Here is a 15,988-nt window from a genome sequence, read left to right as displayed (position 1 = left end):
GGTAACCAAGGAAACAATGAAATTTATCCATTAGTGATAAGTGCTCTGCTGAGAATGAAAATAGGGTGGTCTCAAGCATTAGATTGTGTGGTCAGGAAGGGGCTCTCTGAGGAGGTGCCATTTTAGCTGCTTTATGAGAAGATGACACAATGAAAAGGTCCATGTGATTATCTAATATCCACAAGCCCAAAATGAGAGACCACACCCTGTGGTTCCAGAGTTCCTTCTAATCATCTTTAACATATTCAACAAAGAAGCCAATTTTCAAACCACACCCTAAACCACTCTGTACAGTCTTACTCACCCTGCTTTGGGCCCTAGTTGGTTTGTGTAGCTTTCAGCATAGTCTCCTAAATTCCCAAGCAGGAGTTGGGCTGTGTGGCATGACAAACATGGCATGTGTGACTGCATATGCCAATTCCCACAAACATGCTTCTCTTCTCCTCACACGTGTCCTGGAGTCTGGGAGAATATTCATGTGTGAAGACTCCTGAGTGTAAGATGCATTTCACCCAATAAATAACAAATGCTGCCAGGACATCTTTCTGCTTAAAATATACTCCACTGAATCTGCATTCCAGTTTCCTTCTTTACTGTATTTATTATTTTTATTTATTTATTTGAGAGTGCGTGAGCGCACAGAGGGAGAGGGAAAAGGGAAGCAGGCAGGTGGCCCTCCAATTTCCTGCTTTAAATTTGCACAACCTAGGGGTGCCTGGGTGGTTCAGCCAGTAAGTAGTCTGCCTTCGATTCAGGGGTCAGGATCCCAGGGTCCTGGGATTGAGCCCCAGGGCAGGCTCCCTGCTCAGCAGGGAGTCTGTTTCTCCCTCTCCTGGTGGCCCTCCCCACTGCTTGTGCTCTTTCTCCCTCTCTCTCAAAAAAAAAAAAAAAAAAAAAAAGGGATCCCTGGGTGGTTCAGCGGTTTAGTGTCTGCCTTCAGCCCAGGGCGTGATCCTGGATACCTGGGATCGAGTCCCACATCGGGCTCCCTGCAAGGAGCCTGCTTCTCCCACTGCCTGTGTCTCTGCCTTTTTCTCTGTCTCTCATGAATAAGTAAATAAAATCTTAAATAAACCAATAAATAAATTTGCACAACCTAAAGGTTCTGTGAGAACTCCCTGGCCCCAGCACAGTGCAGCCCATATCTGCTCTTGGTACATCATTGTTGAAAAGATTTCTAACTCTCATTGGACACTTTCACAGTTAGGAATGGAGGAGTGTAAGGCTTTGGAACATGTTTATCATCAGATGGTTGGAAACATCAAGCTGCTCTGAAACATACGCTGAACAAATACTTCCTGGGTGTTGACCATGTGCCAGGTACTGTCCATACACCAAGATGAACTATTCTAGTCAGTACCTTCAAGAGACTTCCAGTGTCAGGGAGAAGACCAACACGCAGATGGGCCATTGTAACACGGAGGCTTGCTTTAAACCAGCGAGGTCATTTTTTTCAACAAATATGTATGGAGTGCTTACTCTATGCCAGGCACTGTTAACAGATGCTAGACATACAGCGGTTGAACAAATCAGACACGAATCCCTGTCCTCATCAATCTTTTTTTTTTTTTTAAGATTTTATTTATTTATTCATGAGAGACACAGAGAAAGAGAGAGGCAGAGACACAGGCAGAGGGAGAAACCCGCTCCAAGCAGGGAGCCGACACGGGACTCAATCCTGGTTCTCCAGGATCACGCCCTGGGTTGAAGTCAGCGCTAAACTGCTGAGCCACCCGGGCTGCCGATGTCCATCATCCTAGAAGGGTAGATCATGAAATATATAAATAAGATGGTGATAACTAAATCAATGCTGTGGAAGAAAATAAAGGAAAGGGTGCTTGGAAGTATGGTAGAAAGGAAGGTTATTATATTACTTTAAAGAGCTAAGGGAAGACAGCAGTGAAAAGGTGATACTGGCATGTCATGGGAGGGATGGAGGAGGGGAAGGAGTTATGTAGGGTCTTGCGGCCCATTGTAAGGACTTTGACTTCGACTGCATGAGCTGGGCAGCCACAAAAGGGTCTTGATCGATCAGGGGACTGACATGATCATCTCTCTTTTGCTTAAAAGATCTCCCTGCTTGTTAGGGTAGAGGGTAAAAGAGAAGGGGGCTGAGGGGAAATAGACAAGTGAACAGATAATCACATATTCTGGGTGAGACATGATGGTGACCTGGACCAGAGTGATTGCTGTGGAGGTGGTAGAAACATGACTGGCTGATGGGCTGATTGGATGTGGGACTGTGGCAGAAAAAGTGAAGTCAGAGATGTCTCCAAAATTTTTGGTTTGAGCAACTGGAAGAAGGGAGTTGCCATTATTTACAGGGGGAAGATGATGGGAGGAGCACGTCAGAGGCCAGAAAGATCAAGAGTCTGGGTTGGGGCGGGTTGGGTGTATGCTCTATGTCAAACACTAAATAGATATGTCAATTACGCATCAGGGCGTGAGACTGGCTTTCAGGAGGGAGGTGGAGCACTGCTGATGTAATTTTATAACTTGTAAGCACAGAGATGATGTTTAAAGCCATGAGCTAGAATCAAGAGGTGGATGCAGTTAGAGGAGGGGAGAAGTCTAGGGGCTGAGCTCTGGGACTTTTCAACCTCAGAAGTCAGAGAGATGATGAGATGCTAGTCAAAGAGACTGAGGAGGAGTCAGAGAGATGAGAGGAAAATCAGGAAAAGGTGATCCTGGAAGCCAAGTGAAGAAAGTGTTTCAGGGAGGCTAGAGTGAGAGGAGATGAGAAGTCCAGTGCGCCAGTACAAAAGGCTAGCTTTAGACAGGAGTAGAGTCTGCAGGGTAACAGGAGGGAGGCAGAGTGTTAAGTACAGAACCAGGTGGGTGGGTAGATGGCAGAAGGCAGAGCCAGTTCTCTCATGTGCCCTAGTGTTTACATTTTTTAAAGATTTAATTTATTTATTAGAGACACGCACACACAGAGAGAGAGATTGAGAGAGAGAGAGGCAGAGACACAGGCAGAGGGAGAAGCAGGCTCCATGCAGGGAGCCTGATGTGGGACTCGATCCCAGGTCTCCAGGATCACACCCTGGGCGGAAGGCAGTGCTAAACCGCTGAGCCACCAGGGCTGCCCTAGTGTTTACATTTTTTAAAAAAAAATATTTGTTTGTTTGTTTGTTTATTTATTTATTTATTATAGGCACACAGTGAGAGAGAGAGAGAGAGGCAGAGACACAGGCAGAGGGAGAAGCAGGCTCCATGCACCGGGAGCCCGACGTGGGATTCGATCCCGGGTCTCCAGGATCGCGCCCTCGGCCAAAGGCAGGCGCCAAACCGCTGCGCCACCCAGGGATCCCTAGTGTTTACATTTTTAAATGTAACATACACACATACATACAAGGACTACTATTCTTTCAGCAAGAAGAGTTGTTCCAAGAATTGAAGATCTTGCCTCCTGGCCTGCAAAGCCTAAAATATTTACCAGCTAGCCCTTTACAAAAAAAGTGTGCTCTTAGTCTAGACTCTAGGGCATCACCATGTGTATGAGTGAGTGAGGTAAAGTAGAGGACACAATTGTGATGGCCAGGTGGCCAGGATATCAGCAGGATCATCTACATGGGTATGGAAACCACTAATAATTATCACGGTAGTGTTGGAGAGTGACAGAGAGTTATAAGAATCAAGGAATGAGGGGATCCCTGGGTGGCTCAGCGGTTTGGCGCCTGCCTTTGGCCCAGGGCTCAATCCTGGAGTCCTGGGATCGAGTCCCTCGTCAGGCTCCTGGCATGGAGCCTGCTTCTCCCTCTGCCTGTGTCTCTGCCTCTCTCTTTCTCTCAATCTCTATCATGAATAAATAAAATCTTTAAAAAAATTAAAAAAAAAGAATCAAGGAATGAGGGGTTGCAACCTGGCAATCTGTAGATGCCTACAGAGGACTGTCACATAGAGGAATCACAGGGGTCTTGTCTGGTAGCAGGAACTTCAATATTCACAGTTTAAGGGAGGAGAGAATGGTCTAGAAGTAGCTAGGGGGGAGGAGCTAGTCAGTCATTGATCAACCTCCAGGCACCAGTGGTTTGAAGGAGGAATAGAGCCACCCCATGACAGAGCTGCTGGGGCAGCAGAGTGTCCAGAGATGGTGCCTGAGTAACAGTGGCTTGAGAAGAGAGCACAAGAGAAGGGGCACTTAAGTCAGCCCCCCACTGGCTGAAAGGCTTGGCAGAGGAAGCCTTTGAGCTGAGGCTTGAAGTATTTGTAGGGGTTGGTCAGGTAACAATGGGTGGGATAGGAAGAAGAGAAGGGATATACAAGTACAGGAAAACATGAAATATTTGAACACTGACCTGAGAAAGTCACAAATGAACTTCAGTACAGTTGGTACAAAACCAGTGCAATTAGCTTTGGGTGAAGAACATTATTGTTTCTTCTTCAGCATCTGCATGCGGGGGCTTAAAGTAGATTGAGAGCCCCCATGTAGATAGCTAGATGCTCTATAAATGAAAGAAGACACACACTGAGCTTTCACACTTGTTACTTCCCCACAGGTATAGTAGAAACTGGTTTATATAAATCTTTATATGGGGATTCATTTATTCATCTTTCCAGCATTTTTTGAGAGTATCTCATCTGCCCAATGCTGTCAGTCATTGGGGATATAGTGTGAACAATACAAAAGCTTCCATTCTCTGAGCTTATAGTCTGTATATAATTACATTGAAGTATGATCAGTGCTAAGACAGGATGTTATTGGTGCTCCCTGCCTTGGCATCTAAACTAAGCTGGGGACTAGGAAAGAATTCTGGAGATAGTGACGATGTGAGAAATAGGTTGTTAGAGCAAGGAATGAGTAGTGGTAGAGAATAATTCATCTGAAGTGATGGCATTCATTGGGTTGGAGGTGGGGGAAACTGCTGTTTAAAGCACTGAAAGACACTGAGTGTGGGGAGAGACGGATCTGGAAAGATGATGGGGGCCTGGAGTGGTGTTTTCATCTTCAAGAAGCTTCTGGCAAGTGTTTGAAGTCTTTCTTCTCTCTAGGCTGCAAAGTCCAAGAAGATAGGAACCAAGTCTGTCCTGTTCAATGCTGTCACCTACCTATCAGGTGCTTAATTCTTGTACCTGGCACAGGGTATGTACTCCATAATGGTTTTTTTTTTTTTCTCCCCATAATAGTTTGTTGAAGGAGTAACTGTGAGCCATAGTCTAACTCTCTGGAACTGTTAGTTTATCAGTGTAAATAACTTCATTACAGAATTTTTTTTTTCATTACAGAATTCTTGTAAACAAAATGAGTAACATGAAAACATTCTGTAAACTGTAAAACATGGTACTTGATTTCAAACTATATTATGTTGCAAATATGTATAATGTAGTACTTCTTTTGTGGCCCTAACAATTGTTTTTTTTTTAGAGTCTTATTTGCTCCACCCAAAACTCCCAAACATTGTGTTGGAAAAATTATTGTCATGGGTAGTACAAAAGAAACTTGATAGAGAAAAAATCTTCACCAGCCTGATCACTTTCTTTTACCACTTCCTAAAGTGGCTTCTAGCATATTCAGGTTGCTTGTTTTCTGTGAAGTATCAATCAACAAGTAATTATGCTTTGCTCCTGGTTCAGAATAGATCCTACCTTGTTCCTCATTGTGTACTCATCCATCTTCACCAGTGAAACATCAACTCCTTGAAAATAGGCAACCTGCATCTTTTGTGTCCAGTATTATGGCCTTTAGCTGGTACTTAATCCTATTGGCTGAATTTAATAAAATTTATTATTGAAGTTGAGACTATTCACAAATATAGTACTAGACACTGAATAATTGTACTCGATGCATTAAAATGATTATTGGCTATTACCAAATGCTTCATATACTTTAATTTGAAAGAGAAAAGAATGAAGATTCAGAAATATTGAATTCATTTTTTCTCCAAATTTTCTAGTATTTGTCTTGTTTTAGTTCTACTATGTAATGAGTAATAAGATCATTTTACCATCTTCTTTGAGATATGATAATGAAAAGAGTGAAAATGGTGGAAAGAGGGACGCCTGGGTGGCTCAGTGGTTGAGCACCTGCCTTTGGCTCAGGTCATGATCCCGGGGTCCTGGGATTGAGTCCTGTATCGGGCTCCCTGCAAAGAGCCTGCTTCTCCCTCTGCCTGTGTCTCTGCCTCTCTCTGTGTGTCTCTCATGAATAAATAAAGAATGCTGGAAAGCTTTCTCTGATATTTATTTAGGTCAGGTATCCTTTTATTTTACTGTTACATTTCTCTATGGCCTACTAAATAGTTTTCTATCTACAGCATTTAAAAGCTGTATTTGGGACGCCTGGGTGGCTCAGTGGTTGAGCGCTGCCTTTGGCCTGGGGCGTGATCCCAGAATCCCAGGATCCAGTCCCCCCCCACGTCAGGCTCCCTGCATGGAGCCTGCTTCTCTTCTCTTTGCCTGTGTCTCTGCCTCTCTCATGAATAAATAAAATCTTAAAAAAAAAAGGCTGAGCTGTTATTTGCTCTTATGTTTAGCTCTTTAATTTTGACCTAATTACCATATACAGGAACGAGTCTCTTGATCCTGCCCCATAAAACAGTTCCCGTAGCTTCTTAGTACTTGTTGCTCCACTCTGCCTGGCTCTTAATCTTGGGGGAGTAAGTTCAGACATTTAGAGTGGCCCAACCATTTTGGAGGAAGAACTCTATGAAGTTAATCTTTAAACAACCTTTTTTTTTTTCTTCTAGAATTTGAGATGTATTTTGTATCTGTGTCTCCATTTCTCGAGTTTCCTTTCTTTTTTGGTGATAGATCTAAATAGAAAAACCTCTTTGCTGAGGCCTAAAGAACGAGGGGAAGATGCTTTTCTCGTGTGTGGACTGTGGGTTCCTTGTCCCCTCGTAGAGAACTCTGCCATTCGTTCTCATGTCCCATCCACTACCACAAAATGGGTAACAAATTTGCAACAATTTATTCCATTGACGCTTTCTTAATTTTTCTCCTGAACCCGCCTTAATTTCATAGGGCTTGAGTTAACTAAGAATCAGTTCAAATGGCTTTCAGGTTCTGGGTGTTAATAGTTAATAGTTAATAATGTTAATGATCGAACATTACTTAAGATTGTTGATCAGTAATAAAGGGCTGTAGCAAAGGGCCTGAGAAATTGATCCCCCCTACCCCCCCAGGAACACTTATTATTATTCGTTTATGTTCAGCAGAACGTGAAGGCGACAACACTCCCATTATCTTCCAACATGATGCAAAGCCAGATTACTGTCCCCAGTTCGTCCCCATCTTTCAGGTCTCAGCTCAAAACTCACCTTCTCCGAGGGTCCCCATTCCCCAGGCAACCTTTGTGTCAGCGACTTTTTTTATTTTGCCCACATGAAACAAGCTCACTGATTTATCTACTGCGTCCCTCCTGCCCCCGGGGGACCGTCGCGGGGCAGCTCACTACGACGCCGCCGCGGCGCGCTGCATTTCCCATAAACGGGCGGACGAGGCCTTCTCGCTCAGCTCAGCTCAGCTCGTTCCCGGGGCGGATGGGACCCGACTGCAACTTTGCATGACTGCGCACAAAGCAGGTCCCAGACCGGTGCAGACGCCTTCCTGCTCGCCAGGCAGAGGCTCCGACCCAAACCTCACCTTTCCCAGCTCGACTCTCGCTCGAGGAGCGAAGGGCCTGAGCACCTGCCCCGCAACGTGCCCGCCCCGCACGGAGGGCGCCCGCCGCCGCCGCCGCCGCCGCCGCCGCCGCCGCCGCCGCCACGTCAGCCGGCGCGCGCGACGACAGCGCGCCTGCGCGCGCAGGACCGCCCCCCTACATCCGGGGCCTGGGCGGCGGCGGCGCCGCCGTGCGGGGGTCACGTGGCTCCTTCCTTTCCGTCTCTGGCCGGCTGGGCGCGGGCGACTGCTGGCGAGGCGCGTGGAGCCTCGCGCTGGTTCCCCTTCGTCTCCCCTCCCGGCCCGGGCCACTAAGGAGTTCGCTGACGCCGGGTGAGCCGAGCCTGCCGCCAAGATGCCGGCCTATTTCCAGAGGCCGGAAAATGCCCTCAAACGCGCCAACGGTGAGTCGGGGATCGGGGCGCGCCGGGCTGGGTCGGCCCGCGGCCTCGGAGGTCGAGGGACCCGGGCCTGCGTCTCGCCGCTCTGCTGCCCGGCTGCGGCCCGAGAGGTCGATGCGACCTGCCAGCCGCCGCCCCGGCCCGTGGTGGGCACGGTCTGCCTTCTCGCTCCGACCGCCCGTGGCGGGGGGGAGGCGCGGACCTGGGAACCGTCGCTCGGGGGGGGGGGTGGGGGGGGCTCTTCCTCCCCCGCCCCCCCCCCCGCCGCCTCTTGGTGCGTCTCGCGGGCCGCGGCCCCTAGTCGGGCTTCCGGGGCCCGAATTCCTTTCCCCCGCTTCTCCGCCTCCGCCCCCCGCCCCAGGCCGCCGGGCCCTCGGCTGCTGAGGCCCCGCGCCCCCAGCCGCCATCTGGGAGTGCCGGGGAGGAAGAAACATGGCTCCCTCCCGGGGACAATGCACGCGAGAACCTCGACTCCACCTCCTGCCGGCGCCGGGAGCCGGGCAGTCCCACCCCCGGCCCTCCCGCGGGCACCTCCGCCCCCCAAATCCAGCGCCGGGCTTTGCTGGGTCAGGGTCCACGCACCCTTTCCCCCAGTCCCCGGAGCTCTGCCGCGGAGACGCTGACCCATTTAACCTGTTATCTGTTCTTCCTGGCATTGACTATCGGCCGCCCCGAAGCCTATTCTAAGCCGCATGAAGTTGGAACAGAGTTAATACCGTGAGAGAGAGACTTCAGGTTCTCTCTTAAAGATAACGAAATTGAGGCCTGGAGAGAGAGAGAGAGAGAGAATGTTTACCCAAGGTCACTCTGGGAGTTAGTTGTTGAGCCAGGAGACTGGAACCGAGGTCTCTAGACTTGCAGATCAGTCGTCTTCTTTTTTTTTTTTTTCCCCCCCTCGCTGCAGCGGCTACTGCCTGCGATTTTTATTTCCATGTGTGTTTAAGCTACAGGCCCTTTAGGGAAAACTTGTGCCTGTGCGGGTCTGTTCAAGAGGCATTTATTACGTTGGCATTATGGGGCTGCAAATGTATCATGCATTGCTCTGGTCTTAAAAAAAAAAAAAAAACTTTCTCTCGTTTAGAGTTTTTTAAGCCCAACAATTTCTTAAGTGTGTAGAGCGTCCATAGCTCTTATTTTCACCTTCCTCTACCTAAACAAGCTTTGGGTCTTAACCCATGCTGTAGGTTGTTACACTGTGTCTCTTAGAGTTTTATGTTTATGAAGTTCTATTTGTTGACTTGTTTGAAAAATTCCTTTTGGGAAAAATTGGCCAATTTCAGTCAATACATAAAATGAATACTCCTGATAACCTATCAGGACTAAAGGTTACTTAAAAAAATTTTTTTTAATAACATGTCTGTTATTTTAAAAGTAGCAATTGGGGGTTAAGAGTGTGAAATTGGGTAATTCCATATTATTTGGATTCGAGTACAGCATCTGTCTTAAAGTCGTTTAAAACTACAACTTACATCTGATGGCTAGTCATTTTAACCAGTGATCTCATGGTTAAAATAGGCAAGAATTAAGGACATTGATTTCTAGGAAAGAAAATAGATTGAAGTGGGAATTTATCACTACAAAATGAACTGTAGTAAAGTTAATTTTTTTCCTTATGTTTAGAAACTTATGGTATATAGAGTGACTTGGATTCAGGTACTGTTCTAATTGCTATTGTAGATCTGTTTTACAGTCATTTGCTTTACTGACAAGTGTTTTTCCCATGTTAATAGGCTGAAGCACTGAAATCTTCATAGTCTAAATATTATATTACACTTTTGATGTGTTCAGGCCTTGTTTCTTTCATCACTCTTCCCTCTTAATGGTCATATAAGCTTATTTAGTATGTCAGTAATTTTTTTTTAATTAGAAGGGTTTTTGGATGTGTAACATCTTAAATCTTTTTTCACATTTTCTAAGTTGGGAGAAAGCATCTGAAATGAAAGTAGGCAACGTGAGCAAGGGGCACCCTGGCGGGGGTTGTGTCGGTTTTTTAAAAGGCTGTACTGACTCCTTGCTGCAGTCCTTTTAAAATGTATGTTGGGTGTTTCTGTAGTAGAGGGCTTAGCATTCAACGAGTAATTTCTGTACCTTTGATCTTGTGAATGAGATTGTGTCTGTAAGTGTTAAAAGTGAGCAGAATGTGGATGACACACGGCACTGCTTACAAAACTAGGATTATAAAAGCATATTCCATTCGGTAGAGATAATCTCATTTTATGTCAACATTTTATCTATACCATTTGTAGCATCAAACACATTTAGAATTAATCCATTGCATTGTCTTAATAAAATGTGAGTAAATTTAAGTTGAATAGTTCTCCAGGTAACTCTGAATCTGTAATTCAGAACAATATTTTTGGAGACGATTATAGTAATCATTCAGGAAGATGAGAACTTGGCCCAGCAGTTAGAGGCAAGAAATTCATACACTGAAATCATTTGGAAAAAGCCCCAGATTATGTTGTTAGTTCTTTGGAATTAATTGCTCCTGATCTTGTAACAGCCTTTTAATTTTGATTCTACCAGTGTTTTATAAAGTTGTTTAACACTGTAGCTTATCTACTTGGTCTGTTGTACAAGTAAGCTAGTAATATCGAAGGACAGACCTAAATTTTTTCGATACAGTTTGCCATTGTGTCTGAAAGGAAAACTCAGAATGCCCATCCTTCTAGTAATAGCTTATAATTCCGGATTTTAAGCTTTATTTCAAGAATATCAATTCAGAAATGAACTTTTTTTTTTAACATTGCAATGGAGCCTTTAACATGTGTTATTTCTTTCTAGCCTCAAAACCTTTTTTCCCCCTTAATAGATAATTCAGAGGAACTACATTCTTCTCGTATGTAAATCAGGGTAAAGACAGGAGCTCACCCTCATGGTTTATAATAACTTGCCATTGCATTCTTTTTCCTTTAAAATAAAAACATGTGCAGCCCTCAGCAGTTTAGTGCCGCCTTCAGCCCAGGGCCTGATCCTGGAGACCCAGGATCCAGTCCCACATCCGGCTCCCTGCATGGAGCCTGCTTCTCCCTCTGCCTGTCTCTGCCTCTCTCTCTCTCTCTTTCTGTGTCTCTCAAGAATACATACATACATACATACATACATACATACATACATACATACATCCTTGCCTTGGTATCCATGTTTGCCTTCTTTCTTGGTGATGGTAGAGGTGCCCTGTAAAAAATAATATTTTAGTGCATATGCTTTGGTTTGTTTGAGCCTACTGTTTCAGATTTTGGCAGTGGAATTTGGAATTTAAATTTTGATTGACTGTTTAGGAAGTGAAAATTATCTTTAGTTCTATACCTAAAGAAGATTTTTTAGATTTTTTTAGAATGATCTTAAGAAATCACACTCCCCTATTTAAAAATAAGAGATTGGGGGATCCCTGGGTGGCGCAGCGGTTTGGCGCCTGCCTTTGGCCCAGGGCGTGATCCTGGGGACCCGGGATCGAATCCCACGCGGGCTCCCGGTGCATGGAGCCTGCTTCTCCCTCTGCCTGTGTCTCTGCCTCTCTCTCTCTCACTGTGTGCCTATCATAAATAAAAAAAAAAAATAAAAATAAGAGATTGGGTAGGTGAATTATTTTTAGACAGTTTATTATTTTTGTCATCACCACGCTGGGGCTAGCTGTCAACTTTAACTCCATTTGTGCCTGATCTGTTAGAAGCATTTTGACTGATTATGTACAATAATAAACAATATAAAACCTCAATGTAAGACTGGGAATTGGATATAATTGTTTTGATGCTGCTGCTGTGCTATTTATTTAATGTGAATGGTAAATTTAAAAACATTTACTTCCAAAGTTTTGGCTTATAGAGACATTTTCTGTTAAATAGTTGTTAAAAACACCTAAGGTACTATTGTATTTTAGAAAATAACCTTGTGTATGTATGCTTCAGGAAGATAGGTTAGGTCCTCCCCTAGAACAGAAAAGGCTTATTATTCTAACAAAGTATCTAGTTGTGTTACGTTTTTGTTTCCTCTTGTAGGGTGTTTTTTTGTTGTTGTAATAAAATGGACTCAAAAGAAAATGGACTTTTCCCTGTAATGGCAGGATTAATGTTGACATTGATTTGAATTATTGAAGAGGGTTTTGTTTTGCACATGAAGAATATGATTTGATATGGGGTGACTTACAGGGTATTGTGTAAAGATACTTATTTCAACATATTTTGTGATTTATCTTGTTGCAAACTTTTTAATATACCAGAGTTGGAATATTGTTTGTAGTTTTCCTGGAAGAAGTAATGTTCAGAAGCAACATTCCTGAAAGATGTGCTCTTTGGGAGAAGAAATTAATAATTACTAAGTTGTAGGCCTCGTATAACTCCCAAATAAGGGACTCTTCTGCCTGTTGTTTGCCTAGTACAGAGTTACATGGTTTATAATGCTGTATGGTGTTTATTCTTAAAAATAATTCTTTGCTAAAGATTTTTTTATTCAGAAAATAACGGTTTTTAGCAATAGAAATATAGTATTTTAAGACCCTTTCATAGTGTAAACTAGTGTTTTGGTTCCCCAAATTATCTTTCAAATGTTCAGTGGAAAGATTTTTTTGTGTGTAAAATATGGCAGTTAACTGAATTTTAAGTTGAACATAACTAGATGACTTAGGTTAAATAAAATAGCTCTCCCCATTTTTAAGTTTTGTGCACAAGAAAATAAAAAGATGAGAAAAAAACCTAAATTTTAACCTTTGTCAGAAATATGGTTACAGAGCAGTCTTTCCTTTTGACTGAATTTCAAAATGAGCAGTGTATACATAAAACCTGAGATTAGAACTACATTTTGAAATACTGCCACATACAGACAGAATGCCTTCACGTTTAGGTGGTAGTAAATTCCCTAAGAATATAATTTTCTTTGGTATGTGTTCTAAAATTTTGTTTTTAAAAATAAAATTAATTTTAGAAATTCAAGATTTACAGAATTACTGCATAGATAGTATATAGTGTTTCCATGTAAACCGTAACCAGTATGGATACATTATTGTTAACGAAAGTCCATATTTGTTCATATTTCCCTAATGTCCTTTTTTGAATTCCAGAATCCCATCTAGGATATCATATTACATTTAGTCGTCCGGTCGTCTTAGATACTTCCACTTGTTATGACAGTTTTTTAGATTTTCCTTGTTGATAACCTTGACAGGTTTCCTGGTATTTTGTGGAATGGTCCCTCATTTGGGGTTTGTCTTAATATATATATTTTTTTCATGTTTAGACTGGAAAAATGAGTGGAGAGATATTCCATAGATTGGTAGACTATTGGGACTGCTGGGTGGTTCAGCAGTTGAGCCTCTGCCTTTGGCTCAGGTTGTGATCCCAGGGTCCTGGGATTGAATCCCACATCAGGCTCCCCGCAGGGAGCTTGCTTCTCCCTCTGCCTGTGTCTCTCTTTTTGTGTCTCATGAATAAATAAATAAAATCTTAAAAGATTTTATTGACTATTGACTATTGACTGAAAGACTATTGTTAAATTGCCCATTCTTTCAAATTTGATAATATAGATTCAGTAAAATTTGAATGAAAATTCCAGTGAGCTATTTTGTAGATATTAACTAATTCTGTATTTATATGGAAAGGTAAAAAATTTAGTAAGCTAAATAATGCTGAAGAACAAAATTGAAGCAGTCACACTACTTGGTTTGAAGCCTTTAAGTCTGTAGTAATCAAGACAGTGAAGTATTAGCAAAAGACTAGATACATTGCAATAGAGAGTGATCAGAACAGAGAATCCGAAAGTAGGCCCTTAAAGGAATAAAGTGATAAAGTCAATCTAATTGTGTAATAATTGACAATCATGATTTTTCTGCCTGGAGTCTTAGTATAAACTAGGAAAAATTCCTTGTCCAGATCACTGTGACTGAAATGAAGGGTCATAGTTGACTTTACTGTGTTTGTTGGGGAAAGATTTTTTTTCCTCCTCATAAACTCAATTTCTGGAACTTTCCAGTCACTTAAAAGGACACATTCGGTACAGTTTAATTGAGTGAAATCCAGTTTTATCAGTAGGCTGCATCTTGAGATAGTACCAATTTTTCATTGTGTTAACATGGATAATTTTGGCATGGCTTTAGATTAAAAAATAAATGTAATCTAAAAAGAGATGGTAGTGAGTTCAGAAATTAAAATAGCCAATTTAAGCAAGATTTGGACTGCTGTATATAGCAAACATACCTGATTTTAATTGTCTTGATTTATTTTTCTAGAATTTCTTGAGGTTGGAAAAAAGCAGCCTGCTTTGGATGTTCTTTATGATGTTATGAAAAGTAAGAAACACAGAACATGGCAAAAGATACATGAGCCAATTATGTTGAAATACTTGGAACTTTGCGTGGATCTTCGCAAGAGCCATTTAGCTAAAGAGGGATTATACCAGTATAAGAACATTTGTCAACAGGTATGAAAAGAGCTGGGTTTTATGTTTTTAGTAAAGGCTTTTTAAGTATCAGAGGAGTTTGCTTTTCAAAATTAATATACTTTATATCCTAAAATTTGCTCTTAAAATATTTTATGGTTTGTTGAGAAGGTATTTTCAGGTTCTCTCTCTTCTTTGTTTTTTGTGTGTTAGGTGAACATCAAATCTCTAGAAGATGTTGTTAGGGCATATTTGAAATTGGCAGAGGAAAAAACTGAGGCTGCTAAAGAGGAGTCTCAGCAGATGGTTCTAGACATAGAAGATCTGGATAATATTCAGACACCTGAGAGGTATGTAAGTTAAATTGCTGATACATTTTCCTCAGTGTTTTTCTTTACATGTGTCTCCATCATCCTCATTTGAAGTTTAAGTGTTTATTAGAAAAAATGTTCCTCTTTGGAATTTTAAATGTATAGTAACAAAACCATACTATAGAAAATTTATCAGTGGAAAGTCACACCTTCAGATAGGAAGCAGATACTTATCTAAATGATGGTAATACGGGTTGAGGATTCAAATATTTGAACACCTAAGTGACAGCTTTAGTGTGTCCAAAAGCTGTAGAAAGAATTCACACTTTTTTTATACTATTGTTGATTTGTTTTTTTTTTTTTTTACTCCTATGACAAAGTACAAAATCATGTCTAAAGTTGTTGTGAACTTTTATTTTTTTAATTTGATTTTATTATTCTTTTTAGTGTTCTCCTAAGTGCTGTAAGTGGTGAAGACACTCAGGATCGTACCGACAGACTTCTTTTAACTCCATGGGTTAAATTCCTTTGGGAATCATATAGACAGTGTTTGGACCTTCTTCGAAACAATTCTAGAGTAGAGCGCCTCTACCATGATATTGCTCAACAAGGTAAAATGAAAACTGATTTGAAAAATTGATTTTGAGGGAAAGATTTTGCAAAAGATGGACAAAGTTAACCTGTTTTTATCCATATTACTTATTTTATAGTTTTTATTCTTATTGAAAGATGTTTGGCGTTCATTTAAATAGTAAGTGACTATAAGATATTTGTTTTACTTATTAGGGTAATTCTATATGAAATCCATTTCATGGATATCTGAAAGGCAAAGTCATTTTTGGGATTTTCCAGGTGACTAAAAAAATAATTGGAATTTCTTGACGGCTTTCTGATAAACTTAAATCCTGCTTTTGACTGCATTTATGCATATTCTCCACCATGCCATGGGGAGAATCCTAGAAGCTTTGAACTTCTAGGATTCCTTTAAAAATACATATTTTTATATTCTTAAACAGTATCACTGAATATAGGACTAAGTTATCTTTTTTTTTAATATTTTTTAAAGATTTTATTTATTTATTCATTCATAGAGACAGAGAGAGAGAGGCAGAGGGAGAAGCAGGCATCATACAGAGAGCCCGAAATGGGACTCGATCCAGGGTCTCCAGGATCAGGCCCTGGGCTGCAGGCGGCGCTAAACCGCTGCGCCACTGAGGCTGCCCCAGGACTAAGTTATCTTGATGACTCTGCATCATCATAAAAAGTATCCAGTTGTTGGGCAGCCCGGGTGGCTCAGCGGTTTAA

General features: G+C 42.2%; 1 protein-coding gene and 1 long non-coding RNA gene across 2 annotated transcripts in view; one reads left to right on the top strand and one right to left on the bottom strand.

Annotated features, from left to right (window-relative positions):
• Positions 1–1,048: 1,048 nt before the first annotated feature.
• On the bottom strand, positions 1,049–7,666 carry LOC129493798 (uncharacterized). The gene is made up of 4 exons (XR_008661212.1): positions 7,260–7,666; positions 5,587–5,706; positions 4,299–4,445; positions 1,049–1,756 (listed from the first exon to the last, which is right to left on the bottom strand). It is a non-coding gene; the product is annotated as an uncharacterized LOC129493798 (long non-coding RNA).
• Positions 7,667–7,745: 79 nt separating this feature from the next.
• EIF3A (eukaryotic translation initiation factor 3 subunit A) overlaps positions 7,746–15,988 on the top strand; it is a 37,142-nt gene continuing 28,899 nt past the window's right edge. The window contains exons 1-4 of the mRNA XM_055300312.1: positions 7,746–8,006; positions 14,224–14,414; positions 14,586–14,722; positions 15,131–15,294. Of these exons, the coding sequence (XP_055156287.1) occupies positions 7,958–8,006; positions 14,224–14,414; positions 14,586–14,722; positions 15,131–15,294 (541 nt within the window). The 5' untranslated portion in view covers positions 7,746–7,957. The remainder of the gene's footprint in view (positions 8,007–14,223; positions 14,415–14,585; positions 14,723–15,130; positions 15,295–15,988) is intronic.

Source organism: Nyctereutes procyonoides, unplaced genomic scaffold, assembly GCF_905146905.1.
Source record: "Nyctereutes procyonoides isolate TBG_1078 unplaced genomic scaffold, NYPRO_anot_genome, whole genome shotgun sequence".
Classification (NCBI taxonomy): domain Eukaryota; kingdom Metazoa; phylum Chordata; class Mammalia; order Carnivora; family Canidae; genus Nyctereutes; species Nyctereutes procyonoides.
Note: the sequence above shows the minus strand (reverse complement) of the source record. Positions and strands in the feature narration are given on the sequence as shown.